Source organism: Ornithorhynchus anatinus, chromosome 2, assembly GCF_004115215.2.
Source record: "Ornithorhynchus anatinus isolate Pmale09 chromosome 2, mOrnAna1.pri.v4, whole genome shotgun sequence".
NCBI classification, from domain to species: domain Eukaryota; kingdom Metazoa; phylum Chordata; class Mammalia; order Monotremata; family Ornithorhynchidae; genus Ornithorhynchus; species Ornithorhynchus anatinus.
In genome coordinates this window covers 95,037,608-95,060,419 of record NC_041729.1, presented here as the reverse complement: position 1 = coordinate 95,060,419, position 22,812 = coordinate 95,037,608, and the positions used below count along the sequence as shown (strand labels likewise).

The following is a 22,812-nucleotide window of genomic DNA, read 5'->3' as shown; positions in this document are numbered from 1 at the left end:
TGTCTCTTCCATGAAATTGGAAGATCCTCTAAGGCAAAGACTATGTTTTCTACTTCTTTTTCACTTTTCCAAATACTTAGTACAGCACTCTGTACACAGGACACACATAGTAAAATAGGATTGCTTGACTGTCCCCCCTCCACCTGCGTCCTCTGTCAGTTTTTCGTCCATTCAAACTCCTGTCTGGTCCAACGATGAACTCTATATTTAATTTTTACTCCCAGGCCCTCAGGAACTAGTGGAAGTCTCAGAACCAGGAGGCTGCACCACAGTCGGATGCAAAGGTGTCGGCCATATAAAAAGAGCCAGGCTGTCGGGCAACCACAGGTACGTGCTGCAGAAACACTATGTGTATTTGCTGTCTGCCTCGGCAGAGCTGTGTAGTTTACTCAGTGGGTGCTGCATGTACTTCTAAAATAATACATTTTGCGTGCAGAGGGGGGAAAAAGACCCCACCGTTCAATTTTGAAATCAGATCCATACTAAATGCAGTTGCCATGGTGAGCGGGTGAAAATGAGGGGTAGCGCTCTAGTTGCAAGACATCCTGGCAGACAATGCATTCACAGTAACTGAACGTGCTGCCTGAAATAGATTGAGCTCAGCTACCTGGCTCTTTCCTAGAGATAGGGCTGTCTTTTAGTCGGCTTGGATAAGCAAATAACCATCTTGGGCTTTGCCTCTCTGGGATTGGAAGGAGTTATCCCTGTCAGTGGGCTTGATGGCGGCACAAAGGGGTGCTGTTTGATAGCTAGTGGCGCACCTCACAATATAGCCAGGAGGGCTAAAGCAGAAATTGTGGTGAAAACTAGTGCACACTAATTAAAGAAAAGTGTTTATTGCCAGATAAAATGGAGACAGATCAATGTTTTTTCCTTCCTCCATTAATACACTGAAATTAAATGTGATTCACCTTTGAAATCGATGCACACATTGGCTTTTAGTAGCAAATGTGAAATATTGTTTATTGAGATGACTCAGACCCTTATAGAAGCCAAATTAGAACTTGTATTTGGTGTAATGTTAGACAGCCTTTCAGTTTCACCGTGGGTTTAAAGTAATCCTCTTGGTGTTTTAATCATAAAAGCAAAGTCTGTTTTTGCTATAGCAAATTTCACAGTGTCAGTATCCTGACTAGTTCACTAATTGGTGTGTCCTGTGCAAAGTGAGTCCTTGCTGCCTGAACAGTTCCGAGAAAAATGATGAGATTTCTTGTTTATCTGGAGCCTACAGGTTTTAAGATCCAGGTCATTTTAAAACTCTGAAGATTATACTACTTTTTTTTCTCCTAGGAATTACCAAAGACATTGCAAAATGTGGATAATTAACCTCACCAGTCCATAGAGTTCTTTGAGGTTTTCCTCTCTGAAACCTCTTTTTTATCTTTAGGGGTTGTTTATCCCTGAAAGTCATTTCATTTTAGTAGCTCATTTTGGCACCAGACAGAAGCATGAGCTGATGACTGGTAATTGGATTACAGTCTAAATTCATTTTTCAAAAAACACTCATCGCAGATTAGAAACTGCTTTAGTCAAACCCAGACTGGGCCTCTTTCAGAGCCTGGACTTGTGAACCCAGACGATCTTCCAACAACCAACTAGTGCCCCATCTCTTTTTTTTCCTTTTTTATTTGGAGCATTTAAGTGCTTACTATGTGCCAGGCACTGTACTGAGTGCTGGGGTACATACAATTTAATCAAGTTGGACACATCCATTTCCCACTTGGGTCTCAACGTCTTAATCCCCACTTTGTAGATGAGGTTACTGAGTGAAGTGACTTATCCAAGATCACACAGGAGACAAGTGACGGGGCCAGAAAACCTTAGAACCCAGCTCCTTCTACTTGCAAGCCCATGCTCTATCCACTAGATCATGCTGTTGTCTTTAAAACCAATCCTGCCCCTTGCCCTTTGGAGGAGAGAAATTCTGTTTTTGTTCTGTTCGCACCCTGGCCTTTAGAGTTGCTGAAATCAGTCAATTAATCCACATATTTAGTGCTTACTGTGTGCAGAGCACTGTGCCTAGCGTTTGGGAGATACACAGTACAGTGGAGTCTTCAGAACACAGTCCATGCCCACAAGGAACTTAGACCTAGAGAGGGAGACAGACGTTAAAATAAATTAGAGTTTGGATATATACATAAGTGCTGTGAGACTGGGGTTGGAGGGTATATTAAATTTGTCCAGTCTCAGGAAAATAGTTTGAAGTGTCTTTTGCGGGGTGTTCTCAGGGAAGGCTGGGGTTAAATCACATTCTGACTGACATGCCATCAAGTGGTGAATGAGAAAAGGTATTCTCTGCAAAGGAATGAAATTGCTTTTATGTTGTGGCCTAAAGATGATGGGTCTTTTGAACTAAAAAATTTGCCAGGATCCTTGCAAGTACTAAATGATAAACAGAAAGGATATCATCATCAAAAACTGCTCACTGACGAGGTCGAGTTGCCAAATCCAGTAGCAGCGTGGCTCAGTGGAAAGAGCATGGGCTTTGGAGTCAGGGCTCATGAGTTCGAATCCCAGCTCTGCCACTTGTCGGCTGTGTGACTGTGGGCAAGTCACTTAATTTCTCTGTGCCTCAGTTCCCTCATCTGTAAAATGGGGATTAAGACTGTGAGCCCCACGTGGGACAACCTGATTCCCCTGTGTCTACCCCAGCGCATAGAACAGTGTTCGGCACATAGTAAGCGCTTAACAAATACCAACATTATTATTATTATTATTATCTGGCCCATGGCTGAAATTTATCATGAATATTCTATAGACTGTGCTTTTTAAGAACAGATTTCCATGGCTGATTAATTATTTCTGCCTTCTAGATTTGATTCCCAAATTTAGCCCCTTTTCCTAATGTGACTGTAGACCTAATGTATTTTTCAAGGTTTGATTTTGTTGATAATTGAACATTTCTTGGCCTTGTTGAGGTTATGCTCCTGTCAACCTTTGGCATTCAGTTTTTCATTTTTGACAAGTTGTTAAATATTAAGGTTAAGGGTTAGGGATGAGTTTGCATCCACTAATTGGTGTAGCCAACTTTTGGCTTATTGATGTTTTAAGCTAAGGTTTTCAGATGTCTGATTGTCAGTTTATTAGAGTAGCTCTGAAGGTTATTATAATTACAGATTTGCTCTCCTAGGAAGTATTAGAAGTGTTTGGTTCTGTTAAGAACAAAGTCAGAAGAAATGCTTGTTTAGTTAAAGCTTTGGGCTTTGAAAGAGGAGCAAGTCGGGAGAATATACTGATTTCCAGGCTCTGCCATCTGCTTATTCATTCTGGCTTCTCCAACAAGTATCTCACCAAGCAGCAGTAGAATCTGTTGGCACAGTTCACTCATTATTCCTCCAGGCACAAGGTGATTAAGGCCTGAACAAGGTCTATGGACATAGGGCTTCGAGAAATAATACTAAGGCCGATTCAGGAGGTGGTAGATAGGATGATGGGGCAGGGGAGGAAATTAGCGAGGGCAAGGGTTCTAGATGACGTTTTCAGAGTTATAGGGGTTGAGGACAGGGTTAATTTGGGCAGTGATGGGGAAGATAGATGAAAGGAAAAATGAGATAGATGAAAGGAAAAATGATGAGTAAGTTCATGGCAGGGCATCCAGGTGGCAGATGACCTGCTGCCAAGATTTAAAAAGCCCTCTCTGCTGTGACCGAATGAAACAACCAGTAGCCTCCCTTCCAACCCCCACTCCCCCAGGGTCCCTACTCCCGATGTGCTCTGTGCATACAGGGTCACAGGGATGTACAGTGTAGCTGGGGGACCTCCATGTCCCCCCAACAACAGGGCAGCCTCCCAAACTGCTTCCCCAGAAACCAGCACCAGTTCTTCTCTGCCCCATCAAGGAGACTCCATCATATCTTACTTTCCACCAGCCAACCTGGAAAAAGAAAAGCACCCATAGCTTGAGGACTCCACAAAACCTTGGAAAGATGAGTGGCTGCTCTGGCAGTTACTATAGCCACAGTTGTGTCTTGGACTCTGAATCCTGAGGAGCCTGAAATTACACTTTTCCATCCACAGTACCCTGCTGATTTCAGTTTTTATTTTGTGTACTTCTTGTGTTTTTCATTGTTTTATGTTGTGTGATATAACTCTTTGTATGTCTTCTCTAGTTCTCCTCTTCGCCCTTACACATATGATTTATTTAAATGACTGTCACCCCCTTTAGACTGTAAGCTCCTTTATTTTGTATAGTATTTCAGTCAATTGTATTTATTAAGCGCTTACGATGTTCACAGCACTGTACTAAGTGCTTGGGAGAATACAGTATAGCACAGTTAGTAGACATATGTTCCCTGCCCACAACGAGCTTACAATCTAGAGGGGAAGACAAACATTTTATATAAATAAATAAATTACGGTTATGTACATAAGTGCTGTGGGGCTAAGAGTGGGGCGAATAAGGGGTGCAAATTCAACTGCATTTGTTAAGCACTCACTCTGTGTCAGGGACTGATGTAGATACATACTAGGTAATCAGATTGGACATAGTCCCTGTCCCACATAGTGCTCACCATCTTAATCCCCATTTTATGGATGTGATAACTGAGGCACAGAGATGTTAAGCGACTTGCCTTTGGTGACATGGCAAACAAGTGGCAGAGCTAGGATTAGAACCCAAGCCCTCTGACTCCCAGTCCCGAGCTCTTTCCTCTAGGCCATGCTGCTGCTTCATTCATTCATTCATTCATTCATTCATATTTATTGAGTGCTTACTGTGTGCAGAGCACTGTATTAATTGCTTGGAAAGTACAATTCTTGCAGTGTGGGCATGGAATGTGCCTACTGACTCTAGAGTATAATATTTTCCAAAAGAAATCCAGTACCCTGCGCAGAGTAAGTGCTCAATAAATGCCATTGCTTGATATTCTTAGATTGAGTGCCCTTGAGGGCCAGGTATCGTGTCTAACCCACCTGTGTATTTTTTCCCACAGTGGTATTCTTTCCCACTCTGTACCTGTAACACCAGCCTGTTCTCTGTACCTCGTTCTTGTGTAACCTGCGACGGATTCTTTACATACATTCTCCTTAGGGCCTGGAACTCCCTCCTCCTTTTTGGTAGTTGTTAAGCGCTTACTATGTGCAGAGCACTGTTCTAAGCGCTGGGGTAGACACAGGGGAATGAGGTTGTCCCACGTGGGGCTCACAGACTTCATCCCCATTTTACAGATGAGGTAACTGAGGCACAGAGAAGTGAAGCGACTTGCCCACAGTCACACAGCTGGCAAGTGGCAGAGCCGGGATTTGAACTCATGACCTCTGACTCCAAAGCCCGGGCTCTTTCCACTGAGCCACGCTGCTTCTCTGCTTCCTTTTTATCTTACTGTGCACCATTCTCCCCACCTTCAAAGCCCTCCTAAAATTACTTCTGCTCCAAGAGGCCTTCCAGACTAAGAGGCCCTAAATAAAGAGGCCCTTTATTTCCTCTATCCACCCTCCCCTCTGCATTGACTATGAACCTAAGCACTTTCATATTCATCCCAGCCCCACAATCCTTATGTCAATATTCTTATACTCTATTTCTCCTATTCCTAATGTATTTTAATATCTCTCTCACCTGTAAACTGTAAGCTCCTTGAGGGCAGTGATCGTGTCTACCAACTCTGCTGTACAGTAGTCTCCCAAGTACTTAGTACAGTGCTCAATAAGCACTGCTGATTTTTATTAATGGTATTTGTTAAGCGCATACTATGTGCCAGGCAGTGTACTAAATTCTGGGTAGAAACAAGCTAATCAGGTTGGACATCGTTCATGTCCCACCTGGGGCTCACAGACTAAATCCCCATATTACTGAGGAGGTTGCTGAGGCACAGAGAAGTTAAATGGCTTGCGTAAGGTCACACAGCAGACAGTTGGTGGAGCAGGGATGAGAATCTAGGTCCTCCGCCTCTCAGGCACATGCCCTTTCCACTAGACCACGTTGCATCTGTAATTGAGAATCATGATTAATTGATTGATCGATTGAGTGAGAGTAGGCCCTTAATAAATGCTCTGACTACTATACTACTACCCCTGAAGAGAAGCAGCATGGTGTAATGGATAGAGCACAGGCCTGGGAATCAGAAGGATCTGGGTTCTAAAACCTTGGGCAAGTCACTTCACTTCTTTGTGCCTCAGTTACCTCATCTGTAAAATGGAGATTAAGACTTTGAGCCCTATGTGGGACAGGGACTATGTCCAACCCTACTAGCCTGTTTCTACCCCAGAGCTTAGAACAGTGCTTGGCACATAATAAACACTTAACAAGTACTGTTATTAGTATTATCACCATCATCATTATTATTAGGCCAGAACTGGAGAGCTAGCTCCAGGATTGCTTTAACAATACTTTGAAAACTGGAGAATATAACTTGCATTTGTTTAACCAGATGACTCTGTACCTGGTACCCCAGAGTAGAGATCCCAGTTTCCAGCCTTGAAATGTCCCATATTGCTACTCCTATCTTATGAACTACATTGCTCAGATTTTTAGGCTGGATGGCTTTGAACATCACCCCATGCTTTCAGTATCACAAAATTAAACTAGGAAATCATAATGCAACAAGTCTTATCCCTTTATTTGCCTCTTCGGTAACATTAGCCTGAGGTGAACTGTTCAAGATCTGTTTGCTTGTTAAGAGAAGGAAGCTCCTGAGAGCCTGCGTGTCATGCCAGAACGAACATTCTGGGTCATTTTGCCTGGACCCTGCCATCACTGGGTTCCATTTTCCATCCTGTGCCACCCTACAAGGTCTCCCCCATCAGTGGGTCCCTGCCCTGCCTGCAGGGACCCTGGGCCAGAGAAAGGCACAGGCATTGGGGATGAGGGCCGGAGCGGAGGCAGCGATGTATGGAATGTGGCAGATGCCCCACAAAGACCGTAGCCACTGAGGAGGCTGCTCTTAGTGGGCAGCAGGCTCCCTTGTCCCTCCTCCATCTTCCTGCTCCCAAGTCCTGTACCAGAAATAGGATGGCAAAAAAAAATCCTTGGTAGTGCAGGAACTGGATTATTCTCCAAATGCCTTCTGACACTATGCACAGAAAGAGGGAGCATGCATCTGTGAGATGTTCTGAAGTGTGAGCAATCTTTGTTTTTTTTTTAAAAAAAGAAGAGAGTCTTTACAGATGCAAATGATACCCCCCTATGTTCTTCTTTGCCTAATGCTGTGGGTAGGGGAGAACTAGGTGGTGTAAAGAAAGGGTAGGAAATTTGCTTTGATAAATTCTCCTAGGGAATGTGGAAAGAGGTAGGGAACTATGTGCCAAGCACTGTTCCAAGCCATGGGGTAGATACAAATTAATCAGGTTGGACACTGTTCCTGTCCTATATTGGGCTCACACTCTTAATCCCCCCCCCCTTTTTTTTTTTTTTTACAAATGAGGGAACTGAGGCTCAGAGAAATGAAATGACTTGTCCAAGGTCATATAGCACACGTGGCAGAGCCGGGATTAGAACCTAGGTCCTTCTGACTCCCAGCCTTGTGCCCTAGTCACTAAGCCATGCTGCTCTGCTCTATAGAGCTTATCTTCTCGGCCCCTCAGTAATGAGCTTTGTGATGCAGTTGTTGAGTATTTTCATCTCATTCACCATTCTACAAGAAGTGCAGGCATTTGGTACTTTTTGGTTAGTTTTAATCAGAATTCAGGAGGCTCAGAGAGCCAAATTAGAATTGCATTTTGGAAGGTGAGGGGGGCTTTTTAATTAAACATATCTGGTCACTCTATGCTCTAATAACCTCTATTCTGACTTGTCAGACTTGAGAAGCAGAAATGTTGAATTTTAAGAGACAAAACATCTTGTTTCTCATAGAGGATGGTAACTCTTGAGACAAAACAGTGATGATTCATTTTTTTTGTTTCACTTGCTCATTATTTTTGGGTAGCCATAAACTGCCAGGGGGGTGGGAAGTGGTGGTGAATAGATACATTGATTCAGTAATTGAGTAACCAGGTATTCAGTTAACAAATGACACAAATGGAATGTTGGACTTCTCCAAGAATAGGTAATTGCTACTTTAGAAAAGGAGGAAAGTACACAAAATAACTATAAATTGTTGTTACACTATAACAATTCTATGGATAGTGATAATTTCATAATATAAATGAAAAAGTACACATTTATAAAAGGTGCTTTATTTGAAGAGAATGATCACCTCATGTTTATGAAGTCTTTAAACAGGTCTGGAAGACATCTAAAAAATGCCTGGATCTTTTTGGCTTTTTTTGATGATCTTAGAAAAACACTTATTTATGAATCTCACAAATTTGATCACTTTTGACTTGTTGGTGCCTAATAAATGCCATTGATTTTAAGGATGATGGTATCCTGTAACTGATTGAGGAGAGGAGGCCATCTATCTTTATTTCTTTCCTTTGGGTAGCTGTAAAAATATTAGGGAAAAAATTCAAAGGATTGCAAGTAAGAATGACATTGCCACACAGAATGGTAAAGTACTTCTAGTCATCAGATTATTTTCAACATATCCATGACACCAAAAATTTAGTTGGTTTCAGAAGTGGTTTAAGAATGATTTTCTTTGTAGTACTGTAAGATAAGGGGTATGCACTTGTTGTTAAGTTATTGCAAGATTAATGAACATCAGAGAGTGTGGCTCCAAAGGGTCTCTGTGCTTTAATTTTCTTTTCTAGCCTGAGACAGGGAGAAATGTAGACTGGTGCCTGAGCTACTGACCCAACAAGGTGGTTATTTCAGTCCAACAAGTGATTTCTCTACAGTTTTGTTGACCTTTCCAGGCTGATCTATCGTGGAAAACAATTTGCGGCCTTGAAAGAGGAGTTGTACATTCAAGAACTAGCACATGTCACTTAGAACCAAGTTCAAAAACCTCACTGCCACCATCTTCATACGTTATATTCAGTGTTGACTATGTGCATAGTGTCTTATGAGGTGCTTGGCGGGGACCAATCCATGGTTCCTGTCCTCAAGGAGCTTATAAGGAACTTATGATATGCCATAATTGAGAGAAATTTTATAAGTTAGAAACAGGAACTCATAAGGATTGAGGTATCTTATTAATGATGTGCATTTATCTATGATTCTGTTTACCTATTTTGATAGTGATGCCTGTCTACTTGTTTGGCTTTGTTGTCTGTCTCCTCTTTTTAATAATAATAATAATAATGTTGGTATTTGTTAAGTGCTTTCTATGTGCAGAACACTGTTCTAAGCGCTGGGGTAGATACAGGTAATCAGGTTGTCCCACGTGAGGCTCACAGTCTTAATCCCCATTTTACAGATGAGATAACTGAAACGCTGAGAAGTGAAGTGACTTGCCCACAATCACACAGCCGACAAGTGGCAGAGCTGGGATTTGAACCCATGACCTCTGACTCCCAAGCCCGGGCTCTTTCCACTTAGCCACTCTGCTTCTTTTTTAGACTGTGAGCCCATTGTTGGGTAGGGATTATCTCTATCTGTTACCGAATTGTACTTCCCAAGCACTTAGTATGGTGCTCTGCACACGGTAAGTGCTCAGCAAATACTATTGAATGAATGAATGAATGAATGAATGAATGAATGAATAGGCTTTGAAGGAGAGGAGGGAAGGTATTTGGAAGACTAAACGGGGAGGATGTTCCAGGCAGAGAGAAAGGTATGAACAGTGGATGAGAGGCAGGAAATTTTAGAGTGTGGAATGGTGGATGGGTGTAGGAGGAACTAAGAATAGAAGAGAGTGGAAAGAAAAAGGGAGCAGAGGTTTTAGCTTATAATAATAATGGTGTTATTTGTTAAGCATTTAAGACCAGTGTGGACAGTGATTATCTCTCCTTTTTGCTGGCTTGTACTTTCCAAGTGCTTAGTACAGTGCTCTGCACACAATAAGTGCTCAATAAATACGATTGAATGAATAGTATGTGCTGTAAGCACTGTACTAGGAGCTCGAGTAGAGCAAAATAGGTTGGACACAGCTTCTGTCTTATTTGGGGCTCATAGTCTAAGTGGGAGGGAAAATGGGCATTGAATTTCCATTTTACAGATGAAAAACCTGAGGCAAAGGGAAGCAGAGAAGCAGGGTTGCCTAAAGACTGGAATTTGAGCCCATTGTTGGGAAGGAATTGTCTCTGTTGCCAAATTGTACTTTCTAAGCACTTAGTACAGTGCTCTGCACACAATAAGTAAAAATACAATTGAATGAATAAAGAGTGTGGGCCTGAAAGTCATAAGGGCCTGGGTTCTAATCCCCACTCTACCACTTGCCTGTTGTGTGACCTTGGACAGATCATTTCACTTCTCTGCCTCATTTCCCTCATCTGTAAAGTGCGGATTAAGACTGAGCTCCATGTTAGATATGAATTGTGTCCAACCTGATTAATTTGTTTCTACCCCAGCACTTAGTATAGTGCCTGGCACAGAGTGCTTAACAAATATCATTAACAACAACAACAACATGGGGAAGCTAAGTGACTTGCCCAGGGTCACACAGCAGGCAAGGAGTGGAGCTGGGATTGGAACCCAGGTTTCCTGACTCCCAGATCCATGCTTTATCCACTAGGCCACTGCTGCTTCTCATGACTCATTTGAGAAACAGTATTTATGGAGAGGGTAGCATCCAGATTAACTTGGAAAGAAAAAGGCAGCAACTGATGATTTCATTCAGTCACACCTGTTCGATTACTGGGGTGTGCAGGGGTGGGATTTGGGGTCAAGAAAAAAGTGGAAGACAGTTGATACAATGGCAACAACCTCTAAAACCAGAATCGTGTTTTTGTGACATCATCGGCACTATGGTCTCCTGGAAATTCTACCAGGCTTGGAATCCCAGCCCTATCACTGGATTGCTGTGTGACATTGGGCAAGTTACAAAGCCTCTCTGTGCTGCTCTTTCTTCATCTGTAAAATGCAGATAATAACAACTTCCTCTTCCTGTCTCACAAGGGTGTTGTGAGGCTAAAATGAGATAATGTGAAAGCACTCATGAGAAAATGTTATATAGATACAAGCTTCTGTGATTAAAACTAACTGGCTCTATATGAAATAGATACAAACAGTAATTCAAGATAAGGTACAAGATTGTACTGAAGTACTAAAGTACAAGATCTGTTGTTCACCCAACAAGTAATTTTCTGTATATGGAGAAGAATTCTGTTCGTGAGCTTGAGGCCATGGTAGAAAATATTTTTGGAAACTATAAAGAACAGTGCAAAGGGGAATATTTAGCCAAGTAATACACAGCTTGTTAATATTTTTATATTGAGCACTTACTGTGTGCACTGCAGTGAGTTAAGCACTTGGGAGAGTTCAATACCACAGGGTTGGTAGACATGTTCCCTGCTCACAACAAGTTTACAGTTTGGGATGGGGTACAGACAGTAATATAAAGAGTTTATAATATATAACCTATAGATATTTGCATAACTGACATTTCAAACCTTGTTAAAGCATTGCCTCTTGGAACATCCTCCCTGTTACATGGGTACCATTAGTCTGGTTCTGGAGAATTGTCTGAAGAGTATCAGCTAGAGATAATAATAATAATAATAATAATGGTATTTGTTAAGTGCTTACTATGTGCCAGGCATTGTACTAAGCACTGGGGTGGTTACAAGCAAATTGAGTTGGACACAGTCCCTGTCCCATGTGGGGCTCACAGGCTCAAACCTTATTTTACAAATGAGGTAACTGAGGCCCAGAGAAGTTAAATGACTTGCCCAAGGTCACACATTAGACAAGTGGTGGAACTAGGATTAGAACCCATGACCTTCTGACTCCCTGGCCTGTGTTTTATCTACTACACCATGTGCTCAAGAGCCTAGTCCAAATTCCAATCACTGAATGTTGTTATAATTAGGTGATACCAATATGCAAAATGAGTTAAAATATTTCTCAAGGTAATTGCTCTTATCCTTTTGTATGCATTAATTTCATCTGTTTGGAAAGTCACTTCAAGTGAGAAAAGCATATCTGTCCTAACAGAAATCTTTCTTTCCTCTTTTTAATTTTCCAGTGCTGTCAGCTGCCCATATTCAGAAATAAATTTGAACAAAGAGCACATCTTCCCAGACCGTTTAAGTGGTGAAATGCCTCCAGCCAGTCCGTCGTTACCTCGGAATAAGAAGATAGAAGCGAATGAAAGCTCCGTGTCCCCTGAAATCAAGTAATAATGATTATGATAATAACAGTGAGAGTAAGTTAGTCGTGGTAAATTGGGGAGTTCTCTTTTTCTCAGATGAAGCATTCACATGGACGATTAGCTCTAGATTATTCTGTCTAAAAATGACACATATCGGCAGAACAGACCAAGCAAGTTGATGATTTGATTTTGTAAGAAGGAGTTAGTCTAATGCCTCTGTATTCCCTCAGGGGGCTGAAGCGCCCCTGTAAGAACATTTGTTGGAGTTGGTATTTATTGAGCATACACTTGGTTCAGTGCACCGTACTAAGCACCTCGGAAGGAGGAACAGTCAAAGTATGCGTTCCTGTCCGCAAGGAACATGCTTATGAGGGTGAGAGACTTAAAAATATTTAAAAATAAAGTAAGCAAAGTCAGTAATTGATTGTACAGTTGAATAGGCAGATATATTAAATGCTGCTTGTGGGTATAAATACTTAAGTTCAGGCGATGGCTAGTGGATTTGTTTGATTGCAATTTTAGATTTGGCTGGAAAGGCATGGATAGTTCAGTTCAGTTCAGTTGGCTGTAAATCCCCACCAGTGTGGGAGATAAAAGGCAGAGGTTTGATGTTTGTTATCCTTAAGCAGTGGATCCAAAGCAGTGTATCAGTTGAAAGGAATAAACAAGGTAAGAGTGGATTTGCAAGAAATGAAGGATTAGGAAGGTTTGAATTTTTTTGGAAATTAAAAAAAAAATGTTTTCAAGTCTAAACAAGCTCAAAAATTTATTTTGGGTGAAGAGAAAGGAGCAAGTAATTCAAGTTTTCATGATGCTGAGATTTGGGGTAGTTGAGACCATCCTGCTGTTACTGCTTCAATAAAAATCTAAAATGTTGGCCATTTTGTAGTATTTGATAGTATTTTGAAGTATGGAATAACAAATGCATTCAAGCATATTTATTGAGCGAGTACTGTGTGCAGACCACTGTATTAAGCACTTGGAAAGTAAAAATCGGCAACAGAGACAATCCCTACCCCACAACAGGCTCAGAGTCTAGAAGGGGGTGACAGACAACAAAACATAACAAGTAGACAGGCATCAATAGCATCAAAATAAATAGAATTATATATATATATATATGTATATACAGATATACGTATATATATATCTCATTAATAAAATAGAGAAATGTATACAAATATACACAAGTGCTGTGGGGCAGAGAAGGGGGTAGAGCAGAGGGAGGGAGTAGGGGCGATGGGGAGGGGAGGAGAAGCAGAGGAAAAGGGCTCAGTCTGGGAAGCTCCTTTCCATGTGTATTTTTGTCCCTGAAGACATTTAATTACTTACTGATTAGTTCTCATTTTTCTTTCAGAATTTAATTAATGAATTAAATTACTGGCAATCTCAAAAATTCTTGGGAATTCATTATTTTTAATTAACACAGTATTCCTCAATAATGCCTATGTTGCCTGTGTTGCACACATGTGATTACCGTCATGAGGAAACATAATTTTAACTTTGAGTCAGAAAAAAAAATCCCAAAATGAATCTTTAGGCACAGTGACAGTGATGAGTCGTCCCCCCAGAGGATTGTCCATCTGTTTATGGCCTGTCCCGTTTGTGTAAAATATTTATAGGGCCATGTCCTTAGCTAGCTGTATTGTACACTGATCTGCTGGCTCTAAATCTTGAATCCTAAAATCATCATCTGGAAAACCTGGATCAGAAAAATGCAATGAGGATGACGTGGAAAGGAAACCTTCCTGCAAGAAGTCTCTGCTCATGATGCTCAGTGGGAGAAGCAATCTATTTACTTTAGAAAGACTTGGGGCGAGATCAGTGGTTTGAATAAAACCAACATTTGCCCATAAGACCCATGGCCCCATGGCACCTGAGAATTTCACAAATAAACCTCACCAATCCATAATATTCATATGTGAAATTCCTAAGGGGAATGGGACTCTACCAAACCCATAAATCCACTCTTCAAAACACAGAGTTGAGTTGGATTTGCAAAATTCCTCAGAGGAGAAATGCCAACCAGGAGTCATTCCAAGAATCTGAAAGTTACCTTCAGAGAAAGCAGGTCCAGGCAACAAGGCCTTAAGGGTAATCATTTTAAAAGCATTCACTGATTTTTATACAGTCATTTGATTATGTTGTAAATGCCAACAAGTTAATGTGTGTGGAAGATTGGCAACAAGGGAAATAAAACAAATTCACATCTGCAGTGTTTTAACCTATGTAAAAATAGAATTTTACTTATTTTCTTAAGACTTTTTAAAAGTGGTTCTTGTTAACCATTTTCTAAATGCCAAGTACTGTACTAAGTGCTGGGGTAGATACAGAGTAATCAGATTGAGCACAGTCTCTGTCCCATATGGGGCTCAATACTTCTTTTGAATGGAGGTGGAGCAGGGGCTTCTGTTGAATTGAAATTGACAATTAATTGACTATGAAAATGGCTACTAGTGGCAGAGTTCTGCATGTCTGCCCCTTTTCTCAAATGCAAAGAACAAAAGCAGCAAATATACCAAACCCCTTTGAAAACTGAGTTCTCTACCAAGGAAGGTGAACTATGTTTCAATTTCGGGCAGCATGGGCATTATTGAGGAATATTGCTTAATTAAAAATAATGAATTCCCAAGAATTTTTGAGGTTGCCAGTAATTTAATTCATTAATTAAATTCTGAAAGAAAAATGAGAACTAATCAGAAAGTAATTAAATATCTTCAGGGACGAAAATACACATGGAAAGGAGTTTCTGTTTGGTGTGGGAGTAGATGGGCAACTATTGGAAGTTTTTGAGGGGTGGGGAGATATGGACTGAATAGTTTTACAGAAAAATGATCTGGGCAGCAGAATGCAAGCTTGCATTACTCCCTTTGACTTGCCGGTATTGTTGAAGCAGCTGTAGATAAAGCGATTAGTTAAGGGTTTGCTGAGACAGAGAGAAAGAGAGAATTTTCTTTCCTAGAAGTTTCAGAACCAAAGAATTAAACTTCGGAGCAGTATGGGTAGTAATAATAATAATAATGTTGGTATTTGTTAAGCGCTTACTATGTGCCGAGCACTGTTCTAAGCGCTGGGGTAGACATAGGGGAATCAGGTTGTCCCACGTGGGGCTCACAGTCTTAATCCCCATTTTACAGATGAGGGAACTGAGGCACAAAGAAGTTAAGTGACTTGCCCACAGTCACACAGCCGACAAGTGGCAGAGCTGGGATTCGAACTCATGAGCCCTGACTCCAAAGCCCATGCTCTTTCCACTGAGCCACGTGGTCGATGTAGGTGAACCTGAGACTCTCCCACTCTCCTGCTCCCTCTCCCACTATTTAAGGGGAATGCCCCGCTGCAGTTGTGGGGTGGCCGCGGTGGATGGCTGAAAACAAATTACTGTGGTGCAGACCGTATTTCCCATCCATCAAACCATTACAGAAAGGAAGGGGTCCGGCCCTCCCCTCCCTGCATCTCCTGAGAGCAGCCAGAGTCACTCTAAATAATCAGACCAGCCTAAGAACAAAGTCCATTAGTCCGTAGTGACATTTTTCTCTCACTATGAAGTTTTTATACATGACGTTAATATGAGTATACGTACAAATGCGTATCAAAATGTGTAAGGGTAATTATTTTAAAAGTCTTCATTGATTCTTATACAGTCAACTTTAATTGAAAAGAAGCATTACAGTCAATTAATTAGTGGTTTCTATTGAGCTCTTACTGTGTGCCCACCGTACCAAGCGCTTGAGAGAGTACAGTCAGGAGAGTCGGCAGACACATTCCTTGTCCTCAAGGAGCATGCAATCCAGTAGAGACAGATATTAAAATATATTACTTATAAGGGAAACTGCAGAATGTAAAGATATGTTCATTAAGTGCTGTGGGAGTGGGGGTGGATTAAATAAAAAGTTAATCAGGGATGACTTCTTGAAGTGATGTGTTTTTCTTTTTTTTTAGGAGTTTGAAGTTGAGGAGAGTCTTGTTTTGCCAATTATGAAGGGGAAAGGAGTTTCAGGCCAGAGGGAGGTTGTCCTGTGAGGAAAGGGGTCAGTTGCAGATAGATGAGATCAAGGTAAAGTGAGTAAGTTGGTATTAGAGGAGTGAAGAGAACGAGCTGGGTTGTAGTGGGAGATGAGCAAGGTTATGTTGAGAGCAGTTCAAGTCCCTTAAAGCCAATGGTGAGATATGATTAGCAGTTTAGAGGCCATATCTAGGATCACTGTCTATATGTTTTCCTTTCTGGAAGCATTTTATTCTTAAAGATCCATCATTGGTATTTATTGAGTGTTTATGCAAAGCACTGTACTGAACACTTGATTTGCTGTAGAAGCTGTCTTTAGCAATGAGGCCCTTAAAAACCCCAGCCTGCTCTCTGCTGCACCATAAACTGACTTTCCTGTCTAAAGTGACCAGCAGTAGAAATGTTTTACAGTTTCAGCAGCAGAGAATCTTATAGTTGTTAGGTACATGCAAGAACAGAATCCTCAGTTGAAAGTAAATCATGGCAATTCTGGTGCCGGGGGCTTGGGGCAGCTTGAGAGGAGATATGACTGTTTTACTGCCAGGTGTCTGTAAATTTGTTGGAATGATATTAGAGCAGGATCTAATTTATCTCCTTGAAAATCATTAGTTCTGCACTCAAGAGGCTTTTTTAAATACTAGAAAAACAACAACATCTGTCGTTATCTCTCCAAAACAAGCGTTCAGTGTTCTAGCCTTCTTGTACTTGTTGGAGACATGACCCCAAATCCTACCACAATGGCAAAGCCTTTTAGTTAATTAAAAGTGATAATTAATAATTAGCATTTTCACCAAGAGTCTCTGTATGTTTTGATACTCTCTAAAGTCTTATTCATCACATTCTCTAACTTCACGAATATAAAATGATACATTAGTGCAGTAGAGGTAATAGATGGCTCGCAAGAGAGAAGATAATACATGAATTTCATCCAAATGGCCCATTAATGAAGCATTTCCAATTACGAGGAGTACTATGTATACAAATCTGATCATTTTCTGCAGTAAACACTACTAATAAATTGGGGAGAATAATCACGGAGATAAAACTGAAAACCCATATTTTAGCCTCCAAGTACACCCACTTTTTTACCCCACTTCCTACTCCCCTACCTTTATTGTTTCCCTCTCGGAAATAAAGGAGAGAGCAAATCGGTACAGTTCAAACTAGAGAGGGGAGAGAATGGTCTCGGAGGAACAGGGAAACAGGAATGGGAGTCAGGGGATCTGGGTTCTAATCCTGGTTCTACCACTTGCCTGCTGTGTGACCTTAGGTAAATCACTTGTTATCTGTGCTTCAGTTTTCTTATCTGTGAAATGGGAATTCAATTCCTGTTCATCCTCTTACTTAGATTGTCAGCTTCATATGGGATAGGGATTGTGTCCAACCTGATTATCTTATCTACCCTAGTGTTTAGTACAGTGATTGGCACAGCAGTGTGGTTTAGTAGATACAGCACAGGCCTGCGAGTCAGAAGGTTATGGGTTCCAATCCTAGCTCTGCCACTTGCCTGCTATGTGGCCTTGCGCAAGTCACTTTACTTCTCTGTACCTCAGTTACCTCATCTGTAAAATGGGGGTTAAGACTGTGAGCCCCATCCAGAACAGGGACTCTGCCCAACCCAGTTTGCTTGTATCCAGCCCAGTCCTTAGTATGTCTATATAGTAAGCGCTTTACAAAAACCATAATTATTATTATTATTATTCACAGATAGCACTTAAGTGTTAGGGTAATAGTTCTGATCTATAGGGCTCTAAAGCTGGTCTCTAGGCTCCAAGAAAATGATAACCATCAAGATAGTGGTGCAGGAGGACAACCACCATGTGCTTCCTCCAACCACCCTAACGCTCCTTTCAGAGCTAGAATAGTGAACTGGATGAACATTGGTTTGTCCTAGTTAATGATTTTGCTGATGGTCACCCAATCAGTACTATTTATTGAGTGCCTTCAGTCTGCGGACCATGTATTAAGTGCTTGGGTGAGTACAGTAGCGGAGCAGTGTAGTAAACAGTTCAGCTGAGTGGTGCATCCATTTTGGGTTTGGATTAGCATTATTTCAAGCAGCCTTGTCCTGCTCAGTGAGGCATGAGGGTCTCAGTCATTCCTGATTTGGTCCCAGGGAGACGTGTTTTGGGGCAACCATACATGCCGGTCCAGTGAGTGGTAGACTGCCAGTTTCGGCCTTGGACTTTTTCCGCCTGACCCTAGCAGATTTTTCCATGTGTGTCCATCCATCCGGTTAGGAGATTATCTCCCCACCCACCTCCACCATACAGGCATTTGCCTGGGAGTAAGCAAGCATCTGTTTCCATGACAGATTTGAAAGGATGGGGAAAATCAGTATGATTCAGAACACCAGTTGATCACTTAAAAAAGCAGTGTGTTCTAGTAGATAGAGCATGGGCTGAGGAGTCAGGAGGGCCTGGGTTCTGATCCCGGACCTACCTCTTGTCTGCTCTATGACCTTAGGCAAGTGACTTAACTTCTCTGTACTTCAGTTATCTCATGTGTAAAATGGGGATTAAGACTAGAGGGACAGGGACTGTGTCCAACCCGATTAACTTGTATCTTCCTCGTTGCTTAATACAGTGCCTAGCACATAGTAAGCACTTAACAATGCAATTAAAAAAAATCTAACAATCAGTGGTATTTATTAGGTACCTACTAAGAGCAGAGCAATGAACTAAGTGCTTGGAAGAGTACAAAAGAAGGAAAAGATATGTTCCTTACACTCAGGGATCATAGAGTCGAATGCAGGAAAGAGATTATACTCTAATTGTTTTCAGTAGTGAGGACAGTTTTTGCTGTTGATGTTGTTATTGTTTTAGGATACTTGATAAGTGTTTACTTCATGCCAGGCAGTGTAATAATAATAATAATAATTAATAGTTATGGTATATGTTAAGCGCTTATTATTTGCCAAGTGCTGTCCCACATGGAGCCCACAGTCTTACTCCCCATTTTGCAGATGAGGTAACTGCAGCACAGATAAGTGACTGGCCCAAAGTCACACAGCAGACAGAAGGCGGAGCCAGGATTAGAATCCAGGACCTCTGCGGTGGAGTCAGGATTAGAATCCAGGACCTCTGCCTCCCAGGCCTAAGCTCTTTTGTAGGCCCTACTTCTTAAGTGGAAGAACAAGGATATACCTGGTTCCACTAAAAGAATTGTTTTTTTGAAATCATTTAATATTTAGATAAACTTCCTTCCAAAGTATTTTTATTTCTGATAAAGTACACGATGAGACCAGGATGTTGAGAATAGGATGTCAAATGAACAATAATTGGTGCCAGAGGTTTGCAGTTATATCCCCATTAAAGATCTCATATCAAATACTGTTAATACTGCTATTTGTCTTCTGCTGAAATGATCATTTTACTGATATTCTCCCAAGAACATAATTGCAGATGGGCAGCAAGGCATCCCAAAACGTGACATGTTATTGCAGAACTAAAAAAATTATAGTTCATTGAAAGCACTTAGCTCACTAAGGAAAATTTGTAGTTCCTTGCTTGTATTTCCTTGCCTATTAATTAGATGCTAAATAATATTCATTAGCAAGGAGAGCTTTCTGGAGTGGCCTCTGGAGCAGATCCAGCTGATGAGATGTGAAATGAATTGGCTCCTTTTGAAGAAATGGCATTTAAAAGGGGTGAAAGAACAGGAGATCCTGAATGAAGGAGGCCAGCAGGGACTACACGAAGCTGAAATGTCTAGTTAAGGTTATCAAATCCATTGAGAATTAATCCAAGTTCAGGAGACACTATTAGAACAGTTGAGTGGAAATGTCATTAGTTCCAGCAAGAAGCAAGAAATTTCACATTCCTAATGCAGTTCTTCATAATGAAAAGCACTACTCTGGGAGCGTGAGTGTTGGAAATTTTGATTAAAAACAAAATCCTACCCAGATAAAGGAAACAGAAGCTCAGGGGAGCATATTTTCATCGGTTTCAGTAATCTACACGTACCTTGGTGCTGTACGTTGTAATATTTGGATATTGTATAGAAAGTCTTTTTGGAATGCTTGTTTTTCCTCTGGAAGAAATACGAAGTGTCTTACCCAAAGATTAAGCAAACTCAAATGGGAGGAAGAAATGTTTCTTAGCTCCTGTTTACCAGGGAAACTGTTAAATGGAAATATGGAAGGTATGTGTTTTACATTTCAGAGCATTTAGCAAGTATTTTGAAAATTTAGCATGGGCCTGGTTTAGCAGCTTTGAAAGAGTGAAAATTTCGATTTTGAATAAGACACAGGGTAGGATGAAAGCTCACATATCTTAACTTGACAAAACACCACAGCACCCAGGACTAGCCACAGTTCCTGAGAGATCCGGAAGTCCATCCTCGCTGAGAACACTGTTTTTCACTGGGTCCCAACCATAATCTTTATCCAGTAGGAGATGGGATCATTTCCTCCCGTCTCTTCCCGCTCTCCCATTTCACCTCACCTAGAAGACCGTATTGATGTTGATGGATAGATCATGCAGCCCAAGTGGAGCCTGTGTTCTCTTAGCTCCAGGATGAGGCCGGAGGTAATTTTCTTTCCAGCCTTCCCCTGCTCACCCCCAGCGCTGTTCCCACAACTTAGGGGTAGGAGACTGTAAGCCTGTCAAACGGCAGGGACTGTTTCTATCTGTTGCCGACTTGTTCATTCCAATTGCTTAGTACAGTGCTCTGCACATAGTAAGCGCTCAATAAATACTATTGAATGAATGAAAGGAGAACTACACACCTCTAGACTGTAAGCTTGTTGTGGGCAGGGAGCATGCCTACTAATTCTATTGTACCGTGCTCTCCCAAGTGCTTAGTACAGTGATGTAAGCTCAGGGTGGCCAGGGAACATGCCTACCAACTCTGTTATACTGTATTCTTCCAGTCAGTACAGTGTTTTGCACGCATGTAAATGCTCAATAAATACCATTGATTGCTACGCACAGAGTAGGCACTCAATGAATACCACTGATAAGGAGGTGATCTAATTAGAGTTGGGCAAAGGATCTACTCTGGTTCGACAATCACTCTTTGTATTTATTGAACTCGTACTGTATACAAAGTGTTGAGCTAGGCACTCAGGAGGGTACAGTAAGACGAGTTCACGGTCCCTGTACTGAGGTTCTTAGAGCTTGATCCAGAAGACACAGACAAGAGAAGTGAAGTGTAAACTATGCAGCATGTCAAAGAATTAAGTGCATAGAGACAATTGGTGAAAACAAAAGAGCAATTAAATAACATAACTGTTAACAAATACAAACATTTAAATGCTAAAGTAGCTTTAGCTTTAATCAGCATTTAGTGAAGCCTAAATCTCTAATAATACCTTAGTTTTATTTACCACTTGTATTTCCAAAGCAGTCTCACTTTAGTTAATCTCGCTTTTTTCCTAGCAGCAACCCTGGAAGATAGGTAGATATGCTATCAATCAATCAGTGGTATTTATTAATAATAATGATGGTATTTGTTAAGCAATTACTATGTGCCAAGCACTGTTCTAAGCACTGAGGTAGCTACAAGGTATTGTTTTTACGAGATGTCATTGTTTTTACGAGATGTTCTTCCCCTTGACTCTATTTATTGCCATTGTTCTTGTCTGTCCGTCTCCCCCAATTAGACTGTAAGCCCGTCAAACGGCAGGGACTGTCTCTATCTGTTGCCGACTTGTTCATTCCAAGCGCTTAGTACAGTGCTCTGCACATAGTAAGCGCTAAATAAATACTATTGAATGAATGAATGAACAAGGTAATCAGATTGTCCCACCTGGGGCTCAAAATCGTAGTCCCCATTTTACAGATGAGGTAACTGAGGCACAGAGAAGTTAAGTGAATTGACCAAAGTCACACAGCTGATAAGTGGAAAAGTCAGGATTAGTACCCACGACCTCTGACTCCCAAACCCTTGGTCTCTGTGTGCAAAGCTCTGTATTAAGTGCTAGGGAGAGTACAATACTATACAATTGGCCAGCATGATCCCTCCCCACAGGAGTTCACAACCTAGAAGGGGAGACAAGCATTAAAAAAGAAATCATGGATCTGTACTTAAGTGAGAAGAAGCATGGCCTAGTAGAAAGAGCAGAGGCCTGGGAATCAGAGGACCTGATTTTCATTCCCAGCTCCACCTCATGTCTGCTTTGTGACTGTAAGTCAGTCACTTAACTTTTTTGTGCTTCAGTCTCCTTAACTGCAAAATGGAGATTAAGAGTGTGAGCCCCATGTGTGACATGGACTGGATCCAACTTGATTAGCTTGTATCTACCCCTGGCACAGAGTAAGTACTTAATAAATACCATTAAAAAAAAGAAGCTGTGGGGCTGAGGGAGAGGTAAATATCAAGTGCTTAAAGGATAAGATCCAAATGCATAGGCAACCCGGGAATTAGGGAGAAAGATGGTATAATCAGGGAAGGCTTCTTGGAAGGTAGTGTTTACCTCTGTTTTGCAGATGAAGAGTCTGAGGTACAGAGAGATTAAGTGACTTGCCCACAGTTACGCAGTGAGTCAAGTTGGAGGACAGGTTGAGCCTCTGGCATCCTACGAAACAAGTCTCTGTGAATACAGGCTGGTATTCCTGCAACTTGTTCTCTGTCATCTCAGCAAAGAATGTTGACACTCCAGTGGAGGGTGGAGTGTCTCACTTGATGTGCCTTGAGGGCATCAAAATCCTTGGGGTTTTTGGTTTGTTTTTGAGGACAGTAGAGAGAGCACCTTTCTCCTGCTTTTTAAAAATTCCTTCTCTTCATTCTGAAAAA

General features: G+C 41.4%; 1 protein-coding gene across 2 annotated transcripts in view; it reads left to right on the top strand.

The window, feature by feature from the left end:
* The window catches only part of L3MBTL3 (L3MBTL histone methyl-lysine binding protein 3), a 147,251-nt gene that overhangs the window by 108,378 nt on the left and 16,061 nt on the right, over nucleotides 1-22,812 (top strand). For both annotated transcript variants that reach the window (XM_029057559.2, XM_029057561.2), the window contains exons 16-17: nucleotides 225-327; nucleotides 11,943-12,092. In XM_029057559.2, coding sequence (XP_028913392.1) covers nucleotides 225-327; nucleotides 11,943-12,092 — 253 coding nt within the window. The remainder of the gene's footprint in view (nucleotides 1-224; nucleotides 328-11,942; nucleotides 12,093-22,812) is intronic.